This window comes from Anas acuta, chromosome 10 (assembly GCF_963932015.1).
Source record: "Anas acuta chromosome 10, bAnaAcu1.1, whole genome shotgun sequence".
In the NCBI taxonomy this organism is placed as follows: domain Eukaryota; kingdom Metazoa; phylum Chordata; class Aves; order Anseriformes; family Anatidae; genus Anas; species Anas acuta.
The window spans coordinates 17,325,700-17,349,839 of NC_088988.1; the positions used below are offsets into that span (position 1 = coordinate 17,325,700).

Consider the following 24,140-nt stretch of genomic DNA (forward strand, 5'->3'; position numbering starts at 1 on the left):
ACTTATAAATAAAATTAGAATGTCTGCTTGGGACAGTTAAAACTGGCAGCCTGTAAACAGAGATCCACCAGTGAGCTGCATGCCAAGGTTCAGCTATATTCACAATGTGAACTTCCTTTCAGCTCTGCCAATGATATTAAACGAGACCAGACAAGATTGCTATCTCAAAGGAGTGTGGAGAATTAATAGACTGGTGTTTCCAAAGTCTGGGCCATCAAAAATAGGTCCATGTACAAAATATTATCTGTGCAAAAATACTTACTTACCTCCCCACTCAGATAACAAGTCCTGACAGAGAGAAAGCTCTACACAGATTAATACACTGAGAAACCTACCCTGTTGTTGTGGGAATCCACAACTGGAGAAAAAAAAATGTATATTTATTGCTTCCCGTGGGAATAACCATATGCTCTCAAAAACAATGTTCCCTAACAGAGTGTTTCATGAATTGAAACGCTGCATATGTTTTCTTTATGATGTTCTCTTTTCTTGTTCATTATTAATGGTCTTGTATTCACTTCTATAACCTTAAGACACTATAAAAATGCGTCTGGACAATATTTGAAATTGGAAAGACAATAAAGGAAAAATATTAACTTGGAAAAATTGTGAAATACCATTCTTTCATGAAAAACAAACTGACTGGCTTAAGTGTACTAGCAGATGTTTCTCTCTAAGATTGTTAATTACTACCACCCAATTGCTCATAATTGGAGGGGGGAGAAAGAGAGGCAGAATGAACACCAGTTTAAAGATATTAAGGCTCAACCCTGAAGAATCAACATTTTTCCCTCAAAGGTTGATTCATTCTTATGAAAAGGAGTGGCTAATAATTCCAACTGTTCCTTAGGAATCTCAGAAAAATAAAAAATAAAAATAAAAATCCCAGAAATGAGGTGAAACTAATTGCTGTGCTGTGCATACCAAGTGAGTACAGAATACGAGGTTTCTGACAGTGAAAGACATTCTTCACTGACCTGCACCTTACATCTGAGAATAAAGAATTAAAAACAAAAACAAAAAACAAAACAAAACAAAACACAGAAAGCCCAAACAGCGCTGCAGTCAGGTCAAAAAGTGACTGTTTAAAGTTCCTCCCTAACTCAGGTGGCTTGTCATTTCAGATTTCTCAAAGCCTCGTTCAAGCAAAGTACCATGATTTTTAGCAAATTATCTTCTTTGTCAAAGGACAGCTTCACTGTTTTCAACTGTACCAAGCATTTTAGCCAAAAGACTTAAGAGGATCTCATGGCCAGAAACAAAAAAGGATGCAACTCTGATGAGTGCTCACATCTAAGCTAACAGCTACCAAGTCAGAATTTACACAGCAATTATGAGAAATCAGGCTAAGATGAACTACTTCAGAGCTTATTTGGGATGACAGCCATTTAGAAAGGTATTTGATAGATCACAGTGCTTCAACTCAGAACGAAGGACTATGGGAGAAGCTATGCAACTCCACAGTGATAAATTATGACTGGATGTTACCAGTGACCATTATCTTAACGTCAGGGTCATTACTATGCAATTTCTGAGAGAAAACAGAGCCAAAGGTAAAATTGGAGAATTGACAAAAATGCCACCTATGGAAGTCAGCATCTGGCATACATGAAACAAAATCCTTTGAAGTGAAATATTCTTAGCCTTCCCCTCAAGTCGGATAGACTGGGTTCCCAGCAATTCTTTAAAACTACTATCAGAAACAAAGGGACAGAGTTATCTATGCGCAGGGAAAAACAATAAACCACACACTAGAATCCGAGACTTGTGGGGGAGTAGGGCAAAAAGGAAAATGTAAAAGTGAATAGACATATCAAAACAAGGAGATGAAGTCATCAGCACTTCTGTAAGAGCTCAAATGGAACTTCAGTAGCAATATTTGACTGGTGGAATTGAACATCAAGAAGCTGTTCCGAGGGAAAATTCCTATTGACGTCAACAGGGCAAGGGTCTGACTTCCAATTTACAGGTCCAGCAGACACAGCAGAACTTCAAGTCAGATACTATGAGGACCAAAGGGACAAGAAAAGAATTAATTGTGTTGTTTTTCCTGAAGTCTCTGATGTCTAAATTATCTGGTTCTGTCAACATTTTTTTCTTTGCAAATCAGGTCTGACAAACATAACTGACATTCTTTGCTGACTGCACAACCACCCCAGCAACAACAACTGCCTGATAGTTATTGAGAAGTCCTGTAATTAACAATTATGTTCACATTCAGATTTCACTTTAAAGTTCTCCTGGAGGCCATGAATTAAGAAACATCACCCCCCATTAAGCACACATTTTGGTTTTATTCCACAGGAGTTCATTGAAATACATTCCTGATGGAGATAGCTTTGCTTGAGCGAAGGTCCTCTTCTCCTGTGGCTCATGCCCACATGCAGAATAGGGCCAGGAAGCAAGTAACATTCCTGATCCACAGCCACCAGAACAGCAAGCACATAGAAAAACAGGCTCGTGCTGGGTCAGTGCCAAAAGCATGTATTCAACTTTCTCTGGCTGAAAGCTGAAGCTGATGAATTAGACACACCCTTCAAAACAACAAAGATCAAGCTGCCTTCTCTGAAACTTACTGTAGGGAAATTAATTGTCCATTTTACGTCCAGTGGGACAAATCAAACCAATTTGGCAAAAGCTGTATACCAGGAGTGCTTTGTACAAGTCAGGGATAGATATTTTAACCTGAAAATATGGAGAGAAGTCATTTTCTTCTATTTCCCTGTTTCGTGTCAATGGTCACAGCACAAATTAAGGGTTCAATTACACACCACAGAGAGGGGGGGGGAAAAACACAACAACAGTGTCACAAGACCTGCTGCCAGTGCCCAACCATGGGGACAGTTAAGCATAGAACAGACGGGTTGTGACTCAGAACATGTGATGTCTTAAAAGAAGTTAAAAAAAAAATAAAAAATGTTTCAATCATTCAGGCATCAGATAATGATTCTAACTGACAAGTCACCACCAGGACCTCTGGGAATTGCTACACTGAAGTTCACTTGGATGTTATCATGCAGCATTTTCTCTCCTGAATAAATAACACTAGGACTCACAGGTCTGTGTGCTACCACCTCTCCCTAAAGTGTCAATTCTCATTCTCAACCCCAATAATTTCATATTTATAAATGCAAGTATTTCCAAATGCTGATGTAGAATCACAGCACGGTTCTGGTTAGATCTGGTGTCTTCTTTTGATTGTCAGGCTGCAGGATTTTTTTATTATTTATTTTTCTCTTTTTAAAGGATGTGTACTAAGGATGCACACACAAAGGACAACACAGTCTCTCTCTACTAACTAGCGTATAACTCATACATGCTTAAACACTAAACCTAGATTTCTTGCACTCTCTGGAGTGAGTTTGCTGAAGGGAGGGAGTTTGCTGAATTTTGCCAGATTATGATTCCCTTTTCCAATTAGTTCCCCAACTGGCTGTATTTCATCAACAACAACTGCCAGATTAAATGCCTTACTTGACCATCTTCACCCAATACACTTTGATGTTCAGTTCTCAAGCTTCAAAATACCTTTTGGATGAAGATCAGACAGCACTAAACAGAATTACTAATTAATTAAGCAAAGTTAAATTTTAAACACTGTTTGTTGTGTTAGCCAAAAGCCCGAACAGAACAGTCTTTTTTCCCTTCCTCATCGAAGATCAAAGAAGATCATTTCTCCCTCCCCTCCCCTACTTAAAAAAGGGGAGGCTGGGGGGGAAATCTCCATAAGCTTTGGTCAGAACAGTTCAGGATGATACCTGTAGCAGCAAGACTTGTGTTTGATCGCTGGGCATATCAAAAGCCACATTAACATAATGCAATCTGCTATAACGATCTGTGTCATTTAATGTGGGTAAGTGCTTCTTAAGTGAGAGCTGTCACTGTCATATGGACCACTCACCGCTTTCTAACGGCGTTGTGTGTCCCTGGAGCTCTGAATGGGTCTGCAAAGAGCTGGATTCTGTTGCAGAGCAGTGACAGATGGACACCAAGCAATGTAACTTAAAGCAAAGGAAGACAGACCTCCCTCCTCTACAAATGGCTATACACTGACTTTGGTAACAATTTTGCTTTTGAAAATCCCTTCTCAGTGTAAGCTGCAGATGCGTGTGTTCAAATAGGATGTTCTGTCTTATTTTTATTTTTGTCTCCTCAGATTTTCTCCCCCGATATTCACAGGGGAAGAAAAAGAAGAAAGAAGCAACACTCTGAGACCTTTTATTCAGATGAAGACAGAATAGGTAATGCTATTAATAATGTAGGCTTTGATATCAACTCATTCCCATCTAACTTAGATATTCAATGGGAGAATCTCGTTTCCACCACCTTGCTACATAACAGGGGCTATAAAGGTATTTGAGCTGTACAATTCATTCCATCCAAAAAGCTTCCCGTGAGGAAGAACACTACTCTGACCCTCACAAAAAAAGCTTTGGGAGCAAAAAATAGTCCTATACTGCAAAAAGTCCTATACTGCAATATTACTTTGGCTGTGCTGAATCAGTTGCACCTCTGACAACTCTCTCACAGCTAATGTTCACAGCAGGTTCAGTGTTCCCATCTGCAGAGCCCGACAGCTCACTGTGAGAGATGGGGGAAAATGGAGATTTATCCACAACACGGCGTACAACTAGACAGTGACATAGCGACTAGCAGGCCCGCAAATACACATGTATGCACAAGCACAGGTCTCTTGTACTTACCATATTCATATGTGGCTGAGGAATGGTACTGAGGTGATACATCACATACTGCAAAACATCTAGAGAAATAAAATTCCGCACTTGGATGGCCCCATCCTCTGTAAAGGCTCATGGAAATGACCAAAGGGCCCGCAGTACCACACTCCAGTTTCACACACACAAATCCTTTAGAGGGGCTATAACTTTCCCCTAAATAAATCTTTTGCACACACAGCTCAGAGCTGCCTGGGCTCCCCTCAGTGCTGAGCCCCATTCCCAGCCCTGGCTGCAAGGCACAGCAAAGCTCCCCAGCTCCTCCAGAGCCCTATGAAAATTCCTCGGCTAGGAGCTCTTCTACTTCTGGATACTTTCTTTTACAACTTCTATTCTTTCTCTCTCTTTTTGTTACCAGTACAGTTTTAAATCCCCTTCAGTACAAACTTGAGCACTTTATATGACATGGTTTACTGGTGAAAGGACCGGGATAGCTAGATCCGATTTATAAAGCAAGAAAATTCTGATTATTGGTATTTTTATTTTCTTGGTAGGCTGGGGGATTGGGACTTTGCATCTAACAAGAGCAGCTGGACTCTGAGCCCTTTCAAGAGCAGAAATGTTGCTTCAGGTTCATTTCCACAGCCCCATAGTACTGCACTTATTATTTGCCTTTACCCACAAACTAGTTGTGGTTACAAAAAAAAAAAAATCCTCTTCCAAACAAATGACATTTTATCTTTTTCTCCACAGGAGAATAAGGTTGACTGCTACTTGTGCTTTGAGGTTTGGGTATGATTGAGATGAAACATCTGTTGAGAAAAAAGGTGTGGGGGGACTTTTTTCTGCTAAAAATATCATGTCTTTTTTTTCCACCAAACTTGAAACATGTGATGAAATTCAACTTTTAAAATATAACCCTGGAGCTACTTGAAACTATAAAAGTCTCCTCAGTATCTGAGGCAAGTCAGAATTTCCACTGTTCAAGCTGGGCTTTTATGAAGAGCAGACTTTAGAAAAAGCTGTAATCTGTCTAGGTAACAAAGGGCACTTGTTCTGCCTGGTGAGGTAAAACTTTGGGTTTCTGTAGCTACTGCAGCAGAAGTGGAGTTGAAGCACACAAAAGCACCCTGACTGATACACACTTTGAATTTGGAACAGCAACTGGCAAAAGCAATATGCTTTTCACTGAAATTGCCTCTATACGTCTGCATGTATACGCTTGTGTGTTTGTAGGGTTCGGCAGGATGACAGGTTGTTGTGTCTCAACTACCCAGCCCGAAGGTTCAGGCAGCTATTGAGCTTTGCAGCTACATAGCCAGCTATAAAAAAAAATGACGGCTCCTGAATTTGATGCCAGCTAGATGGTTTCTGCTTCTGAATGCATGACAGAAGTGCAAGAAGTATTTAGTCCTGTCATAATGTGCGTGCTCACATGAGATGCACTGAGAAATGAAGCCCCTCCGGTTAGGAGGGCCTTACAGGAGCATGCACATGGGAACCAAACAAAAGCCTATTGCAGAAAGGCACCAGAACCCAGCAAAGGGAGCACTCTGAAACTGGGTTGCCTGACTGTGTCAAGGTCAAGGCAAACACAAAAGAATGAGAAACCTCAGGAATATTTGGGAGTTAAAGCAGGACTTACTGCCTACTGAATTGTGAATGAATTTAATGTTTTATGTAAAGGCAATGGATTTGAAATGAATATATTGTCTTCTGAAATAGCAAAGGCCAAAATGTATTTCAATTACAAGAGCAAAAACTGGAATAATTCCATGAACACCAGCATAAGAGTATTATCTGGCCCCATATCTTTGCCTGGAAATATGCTCTAGTTTCACATGGGTAAAAAAAGAGTCACGAGAGAGTCAGAGAAGAATGGCATTTTGACTCACTTTTCAAAAACATGTTTAATAAAACCTCCACAAACTGTGGTCAAAGCTACAAGAAAAATAACTGGTAATAATCGTTGCTGGGAAATTAAAAGTAAAAAAGGACCTTTGTTCTTCAAGTAGAATAAATGAAACCACTGGTATTCATCATGTTTCCAGAGAGATTGTTTTCGAACTCCTGACTGACTTGTTCCCATATTTCATTCTTTGTTCTTGGTGGTGGATGTCCCGGGGCAAAGTTCAAGAACATTTTTGTACTGCTGCACACGTACAGTATCGTAGTGTTACCCCTGCCCCATGCACACCAGATCAGCTGTCTCCCACAGTCGCTGCGGAGCCCATCGGATTGCCAAGGTGTATCTGATGGCAGCCTCGGCACCTGAGCCCTGCCTCCTGGATAAGTTGCTGCTGCAGAGGCCGGGGAGCAGGACACGCAGACACAGCTAGCTGTAACCCCCAGCTGGGGTGGTGAGATGGGTTTGCCAGAGAGACCCAGGCAGAGGGCAGCCAGTGCAGAGCTGTGCACCAGCCCCCATTGCTGTGCACTCAGGACCGTCACTACCCAACCTGAATGAGAGGAACAGCTCACTTGGATGTGGAGGAGCACACTCCTCCTCTGAATCACGAGGCTGACAGCCTGAGCGAAATGTCAACAGCCCAGACTGATTTGGCAAGTTCTGATTGCTCAGGCCCAGCACTTTCAAGTCTCATGCAAAGAGCACGAGCTTCACATCACTGGCACCCATCTCTTGCCCCTGCCTCAATCCTGCTACAGGGTAACTTCCCTCAGGCTTCACACACTGGTGCGACCAACCAGCCTGCTGCCAAAGCTCTGCCTTGACAGGGATGCTGTGCTCACCTTTGGGCTGGGGAAGGCAAATGAAGAGTACTCCTCCCTTTGATGAGATCTCCTAAGCTGTTGCCTTTGCCCTTTGATTCTCCTGCTTCTCACATGCACCATGAAGAGAAGCAACCAGAGATACATCTAGACCTAGGTTTCAACAGCTACACCCCCAGGAGACATTTTGCCTCCTAGCACACTAGTTCATGACTGCCCTGGAGCTGAGAAGGAGTGAATACTCTCATTGTTAATTGATCCTTTTTTAATGACAACTCAAAAACAGCATTAGCTTCTCTATGAAAGCAGAAAAAAATGCTAGTCTTAGGTAGAAGGAAAAACTATGGAAAACTAATATTGTTACATATACTCTAACATGCATATAGTGTTATTCTAAAAGCTTTCCATGTGTAAGGTGTTCACTAAATGTCAACTTTTTGCTTCTGAAGTACTTGTTTACTTCCCTTTTCGTTATCTTGTTTTTTTGTTTTTTTGTTGTTTGTTTTTTTTTTTTTTACTGAAATATTTTCTATACTTTATACAAAATTAATATTAACATTTGACTTTCTTCAGCCACCGCAAAGAACAGAGACCACTTGTAAGCTAGGAGTTTTGTTATGTACTGTACTATGAAACCCTCTCTCCATAATGCTCAGATGCAGGAAATGCAGGCTCTGTTCTCAGCTCTTCCGCTGTGTCCTTGAACTTGCATGTGTTCAGGAGTAATAACTTTCCAGCACTTGGGAACCATCTGAATATAGAGATCAATGTGAAACAATTACTTAGAGCAGGTGGGATCTTCCCAGGCTAACACAGGGGATTAACGACCAGAATAAAATCCTCAGACTGTAGACAAAATGCACCATCTACCAAAACCTATTAGGCAGCACCAGTAGGAGCTGGTGGGCTGCCACCTAAAGAGAGCGATTCCCTATGCACAGGGAACAAGCCCAGCACAGGCAGCAGAGCACGTCCCCTCCGCATGGCAGCAGCTGGCTGCAAGGGGGAAGGTTGGCCCTGCGAGGTGGCAGAACAGCCCACCTTTCACTGCCGATCTGTGGTCTGCTTACCAGCATGGATGGGAGCTGTGACACACCGTAAAGGTCCATTTGGGAACACCTGGAGACCACTGACTCATTGTGCACAGGCTACAGACAGCCATTGGATGGCAACAGTCTTTCATCACTACTGACCTGGCTGTACTTGAAACGGCAGCTCTAGAAGTAAAAGCTTCTGATCCAAATACCAACCCCCCCCCCAACTGGAACAGCTAATGTTAAGAAACACTTGTACAATTTAAAAAAAAAAAAAAAAAAAAAAAACTAAGTGCCTTATGCCATAAGATTTTCCTCCCACTCATGGCAAACAGCCTACCTGCTTTTATAATTTCCTGGATCTGTGTATGACCACAGGAAAACTTCTGCTAATCCTACCAGTCTCATGTTCTTTGGTGACTTTTGTTCTAACTGCCAAACTAAGCAGTTTTCTTTTGGCACTTTCCACTGCTTCTTCCCCCCCACCCCATGTTCCTTGGTACTCCTTCCAACTCACGGTAAGCAGCTTATCAGCTTCCAGCCTAGGCAGGGACGAGCTGCGTGTCAGACACTGGTGGCTGATGCCAGTGGGGCAGCCTCAAGCTGAAGGTATTTATTAGTGTCATTTTACTTTGTTTTGAGGAAAGGGTACAGCAGAAACCTCTTGGCAGCTGAAAAAAGTACAGCCAGCAAGCAGAGGATCACCAGTCTGAGGTGATCACGTAGCATATACTCATGTACAGCAAAGCTATAGTAAGTGCAAAGGATTAGCAACAAGTCATTAAAATGCAGAATTCACATAGAGCCACCACAGGCTGACCACAAAAGCGCTTTTACGGTAGAATTATTTGCCCTGTTTGCAGTATCAGTGATGAATTGGTGTTTGGTTTAAGAAACGACAGAAAAAGGAAAGCCTATATCAATAGTACTAGGTGAGTAATAACAAAAGTGCTCAGATAAAGCAACTTTGCCTCTTTGCAAGATGCAATCTATGTGTTTTCTATAAATATGCTGATGTTTCATGCAAATAATATATAGAAAATTATTTCATTTATTTTCCAAGGCATGAATAACCATTATAACTGAAGACATTAACTAGAAAGGTACGTGGAGTTTGACAAAATTGCTTTTTGTTACACATTCAGACCCCAGCCCAACAGACTACATGAAGGTGTTGCTAACAAAGACTATTTCAACAGTTAGCAATTTGAAGGCATTACTATCAACAGACTAACAAAGCACGGTAAAAAGTGTCTTGCTTGCACATAGCATTTTCATGATACACATTTCAGAAAGTTAGCTAAGACTAGTTAAATTAAGTTTTCCTTTGCTGATGAACTTATAAACAATTTGGGCCCAAGTACCATACCTTGCCACCCTTCCTCTGAGTTGATAACCCAACAGGCAGTCTACCAATTACCACTTTTAGAAACAGTCATATCTGTATCTGCTTGGCCACAGATTCCCCGGGTGCCGGTCAGAGAGAGAAGAGACGGATGAAAGACTGACTGGACATACTAGTAACACATTTTGAGAAACACTTTGTAATACTAAGAATATAATTAATTATTATTCTGCTTTGCTAAATACAGCATGCCTCACTTGAGAGTTTAGAAATTCTGTAATGTCTTGTAAATGTGTGAAAAGTGCTCCAAGTAGCTCTTTTACAGATATCCAAGACAGATTTTTTTCAGCAACAACATGTGCTTTGAACTCTGCTGGAGGGCTCTCTAATATTTATGGGCAAAAAGATGACCTGAATAATTTTGTCCTTTCTGGTACCAGAAGAGGGAATGTTTTTTTATCTAGGGCATGGACGGCTGACAGTAGTTTGGATGTCTGGTTTAGGAAAAATATCAAAAAATGGGTTTATTGATTCAAGTCAAGTTCTGCCACTGCTTTCAGCAGGACCCTTGGATATCATGTTCACATAAGGCACCAGGAAGGCTTGGATCATCTCCAGTCTTCTGTCAAGAGAATAATAATGAAGACATCACATGCTAGACTGACAAACGAAACAGGGCACAGATTGCTATCAGCAGAAGAGGCAGCTTGTCTGACAGGTAAAGGACTAGATTGATCTCACAGAGGTGCAAGATTTCTAGTTAGTAGAAACACTTAAGTCATCCTTTTCAGAACAGTGACATGAGAAATCATATTATCACATAACTAATTGGGGTGATGAGTTAGGTGTCTCGTGAGCTTAAGGACTTTACCTTCAACTCCAAAAAGCAGCTGACGTGGACTGATAGCTATCTCCCATTGGACTCTAGAGAACTTGTATTGCCAGAAGTAGGAAATTGCCTCTTTACTGCAACCAGTCTGTGTCAGAGCAAGATTTTCCTGCTACAGGTTTAGATGTCACAGGCAGGTAAAATCAGTCCACCTTGAAAAGTTTCTAAACATTCAAGTAAATAGACAGGAAATCACAGTTCACTTCATAAAGACATGGAATGGTCAAATAAGAAAACTCGCCTGGTCTACACACATTAGCTGTGATAATTTCCCCCAAATTAAGAGGAAAATAGGTGAAAATCATTCTAGAAACAAAACAAAACACAAGAATGGGTGTCTTGAACGACTGATTAAAAACCTTGTTTGTACCTTGAAGAGAAAAGAGACAACTTGGATGGCATGGCTGAACACACCAGTAGCAGGTACCTTTCTGAGCCACCTGTGCAATTCCATGACAGAAGAGCAATTTGCTATTTGATGCCACATTCAGTTCCTGCCTGCCATTTTGTCTTCCCTGATGAGATAAAATGGAAAAAACATCTTCCAATCTCTGTGCTAGTTTTTTGACTACTTCCAGAATCATCTCCAGTCAATTCGGTTCTGCCAAACTACTATTCTAACTAGTTACAAGGAAGGGAAAGTTCACGCTCTTTTATCCTAGATATGAAGAGTGATGAAGTTCATGCTTCCTGTGCAGACACTGCTGGACAAGAAAATTTGTATGTTTGAGCATGAGAAGTACATACATAGCCATGGCAGACTACACATCACATGTACTCCAAGTTTGGCAACTGGAAGTCTCTGAAACAAAGAAGGAAAGCACTGCTGAACTTGGAATACAAGCTACAAATGATCCCACTATTAAAATTATATTTGATTGAATTCGTTTTGAATTACTAGTGATAGAGAAAGAAGGGCAACAAAGTGAAACTGTAAAATAATAGCAGACTAAGGTTTCCATTGGTTTCTTTTCTATCAAGGAGAATGAGCAGCAATATAAGAAAAATCTAAAAATTGCCAATTACAGTGACTTGCCCAGCAGCAAAATCAAAGGCAGGTGCTGAATATAATAGACAATACTGGTCAAACTGTTTCTTTCTGCACAGCACTCAGTAAACAGAGTCGCCACTATTGAGTTCTAACCTCTTGTCATGCAGCAACATTGAGTCAACAATCCGCTCTCATGGCTTAATGCTTTTGATGTTTACTTTGTTCTTTCTATAGTTCAAAAGAATGCACTAATGCACCAGTCCTCTTACCAAATACAATCTTAATCCCAGAATCCCGAGCCTTTTGCTGTTGGCCAGTTAAGTCTGTTAAGACGAAAGGATTTGATCAAGCTTTACATAACAACACAGAAGTTAAATCCAGCAAAGAGAGTTCTTTTTATCTGTACTGCTCAGACGGCTAAGAGATGAAAAAAAAAGAGGAGAAAAAAAAAGGTAATGAACTTGGCTATGTAAAACAAAATAAGGAATTCAATTATTTCTCTTATTGCCACTTTGTCTTTTCAGTGAGAGCCTTATAAAGAGCTCAGATTTATTCTCCAATAAGGTCTCTGAGTGTGAAGGCTATAACTCTTCCCTAACCCAAAGGAACTGTGGCACCTGCTGTGCTTTTTTCTTCTCCTTTTCCTTTTTTTATTTTCCCCCAAATCTTAGTAATGTTTCTTTTTTTCCATCAAGCATTTTCCTGATTAAAAAAAAAAAAAAAAAAAAAAAAAAAAAAAAGAAAGAAAGAAAGAAAAAGAAAAAAAACACAACACAAAACCAAAACAATAAACTAAGCATTGTAGGTCAAAGTACCATGAGAGGAGAGGAGAACAATTTTGTAATTGGGAAATAGATGGGCAGCTTTGAGGAAAGGTAAGACCTAAATCATTCCAAGTAATTAATGCTATAATACTTCTAATTCAAGATATTTTTTTTCCCTATTTTTTTCCATCCATACTGTGTATTCATGAAGGTATAACATAGGCCAGTAATTAGATGCTTGCCTGGTACTTGGTAGAGATGTGTTCAAGTCTTTATTGTCACTCATGTCCCATGTCAGCTCAGCCCAATTAACCATTTCTCAGTGTGTCACAGCTCCTGGTCTCTGAAACCAGTAACCAAAGCTTCTGGCTGATGCATAAGTGCATACACATGAAACAAATACGTGTTACACCCGTACCTATGTAAAGGATGCAAGGTAACAAAATAAAGACAAAATTATTTTAGATGGAAAGATTAATATCCTTTCTAGAATATTAACTGCATTTTCACACTAAGCATTTCTATCCAGAGAAGAGTTCTGAGAGTGGTGAGAGAGGTCATCTTGCATTTTAGCCACACAGAATTAAAACTGTACACTAACAAAAGTCTCAGATCATGTTGCAGATTCACTAGGATGCAACTTTTTGCCAATATCAGAATTTTATACTAACACTATCATTCAAGAATATTACACCAGTATTAAGTACAAAGTTACACAAAAAGGGCAAAAGCATCGTACTTCAACACAAGCTTTCAGTATCATCTACTAATCAGAAGCAGCTTTTCAATTCAAGAGGTCATTCTGGGAAGTGGCTACAGCTGCCCGGCATGGAAAGCGCAGCCTGGAGATAGGAGAGCAGCAGGGATGAGGACCAAGCAGTGTTTGGTTGAGCGCAGGGTGGGAACAGCTACCTGCCTCCCAGCTGGGCAGATGCTACCAAACAGTTCTTTCCCAGTGGCAGCACGCAGAGAAAGGACCACCTGCTGCTATCTAACTCATCTTCACTACCCAGCTACTTCATAAGAAGCAAGACAGATCAGGAGTAATAATGTAAAACTGTCCTTGCCATTTAGCTGGAAGACCTAAGAGTAAGTCTAATAAAAACAGCACAGCTGCTGAATAGTTAGAAAATATTAGCAAACAGAATCTACAATACCTATGCAAGACAGTTCTTCACAACTAATTAAGAGATAATTAGAGGCAATTAAAAGGAAGAAACGAGACACAGAAACATGAAATTATTTACCATACTCGCATTTAATATCCTGTGCTAAGTATAATATTGAAAATTTAAAACCTCGCTTTACTACAGTTATACTCTATTATGAGGGGAAGGGAAAACTGTGAAGTTAACACTGAAACACTTATAACAAACTGACTCCATTGTGGTAATTATTTCATGTTGTTGCAGTAGCCTACAAGCACCTGCTCAGATTGAACTCCTGTGTTACTGGCATGTACTAGGGAACCTTTTTTGTAAAGCAGATGTGATAGAAACACGGGCTCCAAGAAACAGTCTGTTAGCATACTTTACAGGTAAGGAATTTGAAGACAGACATTCTTAACTTGAAGAGTCCTCCATGGTCTATCCCATTATCCTGACTGCACCTCAAAATTCACATTCTGAAGTCACATCTGGGTTTCATCTGGTGTGCACAACATATTCTAAGCACATGCATACAAACACTTACTGATGCTAAGTACTGTGGCTGCAATGCAGGTGATGCAGGCACAATTCACTCACTTCACTGAAACCCATTTTTCTGTTCAATGTGAAAAGTCATTTTTGCAATGGCTCATGCTTAAAATGAGTTTTCTTCCAGCAGCTCTTTGGGCTTTTTCAGCTCAGTCTCAGCAGGTCCCAGAGAATGAGATTACACCACTATTACATCAAAAGTGCTGCTATTCTGCAGCCTTTTTTGATCACTGATAACAGATTCAGCAATGGTAGAACAATTGTTTGAGATTTCTGTGCTACAAATCAATTGGCAGTCTTTGAATGAAATTTGATAGCAGAATCCATTATATTAAAGATGTTCCAAGAAATACTCATTTACATTTACTAGAAGAAAGCAAGAAGCAACTAATGATGCAGGCTGACTGCTCAAAGAAGAAAAGATGGAGAAGGTGTTATTAGCTTAGTTAGTATATAATAAAAATAGTAAAATAAAAAAAATAAAGTCAGAGTTACAGACATCATATTTTTAGGCATTAGAAAGGCATTTGTGGTAACCACCTTCCCACCAACACACACAATTTCACTTATATATAAGCAACCAATGAGTACAAGGTTATCAATGAAAAAAGCTACACCACTGCCATGATTTGAACTTAAATTTACAATTCGATTTTGCCAGTACACAAAAGGAGAGAACCCTGCCTAACACTCAGACTTTGTAAGCATACTCAGTACAGCAAAGTCTTCCCTGAAGCACTGAACAATCTGCTGCTGCTAAAAAAAATATGCACACAGAGTCTTCCTGATCTCTCCAAGCACTACGTCTGTCCCCCCCTACTTGAGGCATTTATGGTCTAAAAAATTTAAAAAGAAAACCAATATAAAGTTGGTGTGAGTTTTGTTACAACCCTTGTCATCTTTTAGTCTCCACCACCAGGCACAAATGACTGGATTATATAAAAGACAGCACTTTCCAAGTAATGCTTGACATGGTTTGTTGCTCTAAATGAGTTAGGCATATTGTTTCCACTAGCCTGTAACATAAATCTAGTACACAGCCCGTACAACTACTTGTTATGCTAGAGAGTTTCCCAAAGAGTTTCTGAAGACTCATTTCCTTATTTGTTGAAAAGAATGACCGACAATGTACCCAAATTAGTTTTATCCATTCATCAATCCCCACTTGCACAGCTGAAGATCAAGGGGCCTTGACTATGTCCTCTGGCATGCATAATACAGGGTCCTTATTGAAGGTCCCAGAAGGCCCTGCCCACAACAGTGATCCCATCTCCATTGCAAGAGAGGCCTCAGCACAGAGGAAGAGATTAGATGAACCATGGAAAGAAGAAATTATAGAAAGCAATGACGATTCCGTTCATATTCAAGAGAAATATATTGTTTAGAAGTCTTCAATCTTTTAGAAATTAATGCAGGACTTTCCAAGTCTGGCTTGCGTATCACAGGAGGGTGTGTGACATAGCACAAAACCCAGTGCTAACATTTCCAGTGATTGACTGCTTCTACTGGAGACAGCACTATTTACCACTGCTTCCACTGCCAATGGAAGTAGCTGGACAAAAGGTTTGAGCCACTTAATGAATACATTTGGGTTCTGTGGTACAATGGGATGATTTTTTTGATTCTAGGATCATGGTCATAGGAGATACAGAAATAATACCCTAATCCTATCTTATCAGTTCTGCCAGGCAAATGACACACCAGCATATCAAGAGCTGCACTGTCATGTATACATTCCTATATCGATTTGCTCACTGACTTATTCCAATATCCCTTAACATTAACCAAGAAATTTTGTTCCTTAAATACCTTCTAGATGAAAGTGCTCATCACCAATAGTGTCTCTGTAGCCTTCCCCAGATAAATCCTGTTAAAAAGAGAGAGAGAATAAAAGTTAATGACAAATATACTATATATGAAATATTAAGGCATTAAGAAGATAGATAGATAGATAGATAGATAGATAGATAGATAGATATCATCAGGATTAAATAAAAACATTAACAGGAGCACAAAAGCTGTTTTCCAGGAAAGAAGTTAATCACTTTATTGGTGGTAGTTAATGCATCTGACGCTATTTTAGAATGCTCTGGACATACTTTAGAACAAAAATTTAATGGAGATGAACAGATTGTACTGGGCAATAGAAAAAAGCGTTCATAATCAAATCCTTTTTACAAAATAGATTATAATATTTAGCATTTCAACATTCTGTCAATCAAGCTAGATAAAAAAACTGTGAACGGAAACGATAAAGGAGAAATAAGCCCTTCACTACCCACAGAGGAATGTTATCACTTGGTTCCACCAACAAACAGAAAACTTTCATATGCCAGAGGTCACCCAAGAAAAGCAGATACCAGACTCTGAAGAGATGCCTGATCCTTCAGTCCTGAAATTAATGAAATTTTGTCAGCCCCAGTATGTTTGGAGCAACACAGAAGCAGAGGCCATAGATATGCAGATGATCTTATCTCAGCCCCCAAAAAAGTTCTCTAATGGTGCTGAAGTAGTAATAAAGGGCATCAGTACCATTTGGAGCTAATCCCACTTATAAAGAGCCTGAAGAGCATTTTTAGTCTCCTACTAGCAACAGATCTTTCCAGCTCCATCCCTCTGCCCCAGTTAAACCATAAGCAACCACAACTAACCTCACATTTTGCCTTCTTCCATTAATTCCGATCACTCCACACATTACCTTAATGTCACCGATCTTACATTATAGTCACGTTCCTTAGATTTCCACACACACTGACACTGATAAATATTTACGGTAAGAAAAAAGGATATGGTCCTAAAAAGTTGAAGTGCTACCATTCGTAGCCATTTTAACTTCACCTGCAAAAATATATCATGAATACAAAGCCAGCATTCTGAGCATTAACCTGGGGCTGCAAGTAGACAGTAGGAAGATTTTTGCTTGAGGTAAAAATAAGAGAAAAACCTGTGAAAATGAATATCTGGTTGTACTCATTTGCTTTATTTTTTAACAGTTTTATCATGATGAATACAGTTCATCTCTTTTTCCCAAAGAAGCTGACAGAGGTTCTTTTCTAACTTCCACATGCCTAAATGTTATTCTTTGAGATTAGTTATCAGAAAGTAACTAAGCCACAAAAGCATATCTCAGGAATTCTTCAGTATCAATTTCTGCAGCGGCATTTTAAAAATCAGATTCCACAAATACTACTGGTTAGCTAGCCCCGAGACCCTGAGAACATTGTTCTCTTCATGAGCAGATACCCTGATAGAAAGCTGGAACTCTTGGGCCAAAAGGCACTGAGAAATGCTGTCAGCCTGATCCAAAATGCTGGGATTTTGCACAGCACAATGCTGCTATAAAAGCTGTCAGTCTGGATTTAGCTTTCCAAATCACAAAAACTTTGTTTCTTTGAGTTCTTGTTCCAGCAGAAAAGCCCCCTTTTGAACAAGTGCTGATTAATATCAAACCCTGACTTTAATATACGGAAGAAACGGACATAGTGAACAAAAAGAAGCCATGAATTGTTGGCATAACTTATCATATTTCTGCAGGAAGATGGCCTTTCCAGGGCCTTGCAAAAGTTGGTATACTTTCATTTGATAAAATTCCCCCATGTCATCATTTTCCAGGAAGCTGAGAGCACACCTGGCTGCTCTCACAGATAATGAGGTACCTAGAAGTGACTACATGGCATATACGGCCCTTCAGCTCTGTCCCACAATGCCAAATATTTAATAGCTGCTTTTTACTGAAATCAAAATTCTTGCTCCTTCCCCTTTCTGCCCTCTTGGAAAAGCATTTCTGATTTTCTGACCAATGACTATGCAGTGAGTAGGTATGAGCTTAATTGTGACGTTCCTCTGAGGAGAATACTATCTAGTTGGTAGCCTTCATCTCTTAATATTTTAAGAAAGCAAGCAGTGTGTCCGGGTAACAAATGTTGCCCTTGAAATAGTCGTTAATCTCAGCCTCTCCAAAACCACAAGTCATTATTTTTTTTTAATGATTTTTCAAAAGATGTCACTTAAAATTTAGCATACATTTCTTGATGTAAAACGTACCATCATGTAACTCAATGGAAAGGAGGGAAGCATAGGCCAGCAGAGCGAAGCATTGATATTCTACAAACCAGCTGCTTTAGTTTCTCATTGTTAATCATTACATGGTTCTTAAGTAAATATATTTTATATTCTAGTCTAGTTTCACTCCTTTTCTAGCTCCTAGTTATTTAAGTTGAAGTAGTAACTTAATGCAAGGAAATTTCTAATAAGCATTTTCCCCTTAAACCATATTATTATAAATCACCACGTTCTAGAAAGTGTTTTTATGATGTTGTACCGTAATATTGCTGTTAAATGGCATAAATTGACAACCATCCTGAAACTGATGAGGGTATCATTTGAACATTTTGGTGACATATTTAAGTGGAATTCCTCAGCTCCCATTCAAATGTGCTCAGTGAGAGTAAGATTGTGACGTGCTGTCTTTGAGAGACAGATGTGTATCTGAGAAAGGTGTGAGCAACTCTTAAGATTTTACAGGAAGGAAAAAAAAAAAAAGAGGGAGAAACGATATCATTGATCATCAATGACTCTTCTTTTATAGGAAAAAAAAGAAAAAAAAGGAACCAAGAGAGTTTCTAAGACACATCACAACCTGGATAACTACCAAAAGGCACCTGCTTGACAAAAGGGTTTTGGGTAGTTTACGCAAGCTCATACTCAACAAGTACAGAAGCTAAACCAGTATCAGAGAAAACAATTTTGATTGCAGCTGGTTCTGCAGGAGGAGTATTCTCCCAGTCACCTGTAAAAAACGCCTTAATGTGAACAAAATAGCGCACCTACCCCCAGCTAGTCCAACTCAGAAAACAGACCGGAGCAAGAGCACAGGGCAAGCGCGTAAAGCATAACCTGAAGCTCAAGAAATTCTATGGGGAAGGGAGGGCTACAGCCAGGTAGGAGTAGCTGACCCTAGGGAGAAATGTCTGGGCACAAAGGAAACATGGGCTCAAGGGGACAAAAACATTGGTGGTGGCTCCGCAGCAAGGGCCTCCCTGCACGCTGCACAGCTGCAGGAGCACGTCCCGTGGCAGGAGTGGTGCCGGGGAGAGCAAAAGCAACAACATTTAGGTCATAGGTAGTTGTACATCACTGTCCTGACACGATGTTTTAAATCACAACACTGCATTTTCAAACTGGAACACTGAGTCATGAAACAACCAAAACCAGATGTACCCTGTGAAATACTATATAAGTGAGGTCAGCGAGCACTTGAAAGAAGAAAGAGAAGAAACATTTATGTAGAAGGATTATTCCAGCATGCCACTTCTGTAGGCTCCTAAACTGGAACCCATTGAGAGTAGGTGTCTGTACCTCACCAGGAGTTTCCCAGACAAATAAGTTGGCCTGTGTAAGCCACTAACACAAATCACCCCAAACATCTAAAATTCAGGCTCAAACATCTGCTTCAAAACTACGAACAGCTGCCTGCCCAGCCTGCGTGGAGCGGATCTGGTGTCCCACGTGCCCCATTCGGATAGGTGCTGCTGTACACGGCTTGGACCAAAGAGGGTGGGGAGCAGAGTTAAGTAGCCCAGCTCCCTCAGAAAGGCTGCTGAGCGTACGCGTACACGAGGAAGAAAAGCAATCTTGAAAAGCTCCCACACCCCAGGGCTTCTATTCAGCTGGTTACAAGTCAGGCACTCATCACTCGCATCCCACCTTTGCTGTGCAATCAGACTCCAATGAATTCTAACTCACTGGGAATTTTATTTTTTTAACCCCAACCTCAGCCCTGACTGCCCTGTGCAGTTTTCTTATTGATACAAGTCTCTGGGACTTGAGGCCAGGACTCACTCCGGGGCTTCCAGCTATTGACTTGCTTTTCAGCAGCTCTCTGAAACAGCTGCCACCCAAACCCTCACCCACCGTTCCAGCAACGTGCCGGTATCACTCACTGTAGTCCTTCACTGCCTTGATGCCCTTCTGCTTCCACATTGAGGTCAAGCTCCTTGTCTTCACCTTCCAGGCTCTACACACTTGTATTTGTGTTCACATCTCCCAGCCCCCATGCCCACTGGTTTCTTTATCTTTGTCACCACTGTGACAATTTCTTTCCATCCTGGCTCTGCCTTTTCATGCCACTCTCCAAGATACCTACCACATAAAGGCCCAAGCCACAGAGTGAAAATAACATGAATTTTAGCAGACGTTTGCTCTAATGTGGTGCTTAACACAGTTTTGCTCTTACTGTAAGTAGAGACAACTTCATCCATAGAATTATTAGGTATATTTAAGGGTAACCTTTGATTTAGGTAGGTTATCATCACAGCAAGCACATTTTTAAGTTTGGAAGCCCCTACTCCCTATATTACAGCACAGCTAATACAGTGTTAATCAAGATTTTTCAAAAAGGAGGTGTTGCTTTTTTCCAGTAGAAACAAGTCACTTTACCTCTCCTTCTTCAAACATCTCATTAAAATCCTTTGATTTAGCCTTAAGATACTCAATTTTCAACATTTTTGGCAAGGAACACACACACTTTCTGCTTTAGTGAAATTCTTATCGAAGTATCATATTAACCACTTTTCCCAAGTAAAACACATGTAAAATGACAAATTGTCAACCAAGAAAACTTTCCTCTCAACTTTTGCCATTCTGAAGGAAATGTATTTTGTTCTCTCTTTATTCTGATATTGATGCAATAAAGTTCCAGTACTTTTTGAGAGAGCAAAGTTGAAGAAACATGTTTCACAACAGGACTGCAAGGGATAAGACATGTGGTAACTCTTGTGGGAGTAGATTTGACAGTGGTTTTAAAGCAGCTGCCAACGAGAATGCCATGTATCCTATACACAAACTTCCATTCTTGACGTAGACTAAAAATGATCCCAAGAAATAGAGGTTCAAGAGAATGAGGGTGCCCTTCGGTCTTTCACCCAAACAACTGAAGGCTTTGTCAGCTGTAAAGTGGCAATTCTGAGCACTCCAGTCTCACCTTTGGGAAATGCCAGGTTTCCAAAATGAAGTCTGATTCTCATATAGCAAATCCTTAGCATATTTGGAAAACCCACTCTCTCAAGGATGCTTTGGGAAACCCACCCAAACCCAAGAAAAGTGTTGTGGTTTGTGTCTGTTTGTTCAATCTTGTCCAGACGAAGAGAGGTAAGCGATTTTTTTTGAAAAACAAGGGATGGGAGGAACCTAGTTCCCCCCGTGGGTATGTGAAATTTCCCATGGACCAGAAACATAACCATACATAACTATGGTCAGCTCAAGCCTAGCATTCACTACTAAAAACATATTCACACCTTTAAAAAAAAAAAAAAAAAAAAAAAGAAAAAGTATATTTTAGAGTAATATTAGTAAAAAACAGATATCCAAGATGATCATCACTTGTTCCAAATATAGTTTCATACTTAGCCTTGAAACAGTAAAATTAAAGAAAATAAATTTTAAACCACTTGTAGTCAGACATATTTGGAGATGACATGTCCCTAGGTAAGCAGCTTTCACACACAGAAGCTCATGCAGTCAAATATGCATAAAATGGAAGTTTGTACACATAAATTTCTGCAATAACTCTAGTCACAGGCAAAGCACAAAGTGTTTTAGGAATACATTTTCTGTGTGCATTTGGCTCTCATTTGAAGCCTTGATATTACCATCCTCTTCCAAAAATGTTTAAACATCCCCCTCTTAAGCCTTTTCAAATATACCGTATGCTTCCGTATTAGAGTTGGAAGCTGTGTAAGGCGAGAGATTCCTTCCCTGTTCATAAAGTAACCTATATACATAGGGCCTTACACAGGTAAAGCACGTATTCCAAGCTTCATTATAATGAAAATCAAAACCAGGCAAATGTAATGAAGAATTAAAGCACATACCATATAGAAAACACAATAGAGCAATACACATTTATGCCTTGGTTTAAGTCCATTGTTGAACTTAAGACATATTTTACCTTTGCACTTAAGACCAATTTTACCTTTGCAACTGTGAACTGCTTTCTTCCCTATCTTTTTTTTTTTTTTTCTCCTGTTTGTCATTCCAGATAATTTAATAGTAAGGACAATTCACTAGGATTCAAATTCCTATAAAGAAAATGTAAAGCAGCTCACACTTGGAGAGTCAAGGTGACTTCAACCTAGACCAACATTAAAATACACATAGCAACTGCAATAATGCAGGTTTTTAAGCAGAAGCAGCAAGCTCAACTTTCGCAATGCTTTCTTTCTCTGAAATAAGAACCTGGTGCTCTGTGATCCATTACTGCTGGATTTTTCTTCCTCCACCAAGCATGGAGGCTTCTCTCAGATAAAATTTCTTTATAATACAATCACAGCAGGTAGAGTTGTTAGAAAAACTGTTTTCTCCTCTAAGACCTCTGATAGATGATCTTGAGCGTGTTAAGCTGCTGTGGTTTAGGATTTTAGTTCCTTATCTGCCAATATGGCCTCTATGTCTCAAGTTACTGTCTTACTGTCTTCCTAGCAGAGACGGCAGACTGCAATGGGTATAGCACATCAGCTACTGAAATTCACCTTTTCGTACCTTAGCACAAAGCTCACACTAAGACACCAGTCAAAAAACTACGGCAGTAAAGCAGCAACTCCCAACCATAATAACACAGTAACAGTGTTTGAAATCACAGCATCTAAACCCACCAATTTGCCAGAATTGGAGCCCCCACAGTCTCACCTCACAGAAGGTGACTGTACAGCAGTTCCAGTTACTAGCAAAATACTGTGAAGATAAAAACAGGATGACCAAAAGAACCTCTAATCTCCAGTCACAAAGGAACATGGACTATTACAAGCTTACGAGGCAAAAAAATATCCCCAATACCTTTATATCATGTTACAGACCCTCAGATGGGTACGAGCAGTAGTTACCATACGCTTTTAAGGATACCCCATCTGTAGGAATATGAGGCTGGTGAGGAAGCAAAAGGACAGAGCAGCAGGACACTTATGCAAGAGCCTTAATGAAGGACACCTGATGAAGAAAGTAAATATAAATATGGTGTTTTTTGCTTCAGGCTGTTTGCAACATGCAGGCAAAATCTCTTTTGTCCCAACCCAATGCCTGGACCAGCTTTCCATCAGGACAAAACACATACCCTTTCTTCATTCTTCTGACACATTTGCTTTCTAGCCTATGAAGATCAGGTAGCAGCAATGCTGAAAAATGCTCTTTGCAGGTAGCTTTTCTGTCTCTGTCACAGTGGCAAGTGGGCATCCTCTTTTAGCGGCCAGCCACTGTGATGTGTGTTCAACAACAGCTACCAACCAGCCCACTTAACGTGAATTGTAAGATTCCTGTGCTCTGTTGAAGATGTGCTAGTGAGTATATATACTGAATACTAGATGGAAAAAAAAAATCCACGGGAGAAATAAAAACCAACAATATCTTAAAATAACGTGGATTTTTTTTTTTTTTTTTATTTTTGCCAACTACAAGTAAAAGTGCCAACAGATAAAATTATCCAGTGTGCATTAAACCCTGTAGTTAGCGAGATGACCCACTGAGGGGGCAGTTTGGTTTAGGTTGTTCCAGTTTCAGGACAGAAGATTACTGTTCCTATGATGTTTTAACCCTGGATTTCATGGTGTTTTAGAGACTCCTGCTAGCTGTTGCAAAGTGACTTCTTCCATTAACATGATTATAGGAATTCTAGAACTATTATGGCTTCTTTTCAAGGTGATAGGGTAAGAGACAGTTTTTCAAGGACTTCTGTCAAATAACAGGTTATATAATTGAAAGCAACTGTACGAATAGACCTATGGATTCAGCAGTTACTTTCCAGATGAAGGGTCCAACCATCTCCAGCTAAAAGATCTTTTTCTTTGAGATGAATAACTGAAACAAGAAATGACTGCTTTCTGCAAAATTTAAATTCACGTTGAAGCTACATCGGAAGGAAAAATGAACTCACTTTACTTTGTTCTTCTAGCTGTCCTCTAACCTATTTCCTGATTGCAAAATCAACTGTCCCATTTCCCCCAAGATCTCTTCTTCAATGTAGAT

General features: G+C 40.0%; 1 protein-coding gene across 2 annotated transcripts in view; it reads right to left on the reverse strand.

Annotated features, from left to right (window-relative positions):
• The window catches only part of NKD1 (NKD inhibitor of WNT signaling pathway 1), a 109,933-nt gene that overhangs the window by 25,922 nt on the left and 59,871 nt on the right, over positions 1-24,140 (reverse strand). For both annotated transcript variants that reach the window (XM_068693270.1, XM_068693269.1), the window contains exon 4: positions 15,936-15,993. In XM_068693270.1, coding sequence (XP_068549371.1) covers positions 15,936-15,993 — 58 coding nt within the window. The remainder of the gene's footprint in view (positions 1-15,935; positions 15,994-24,140) is intronic.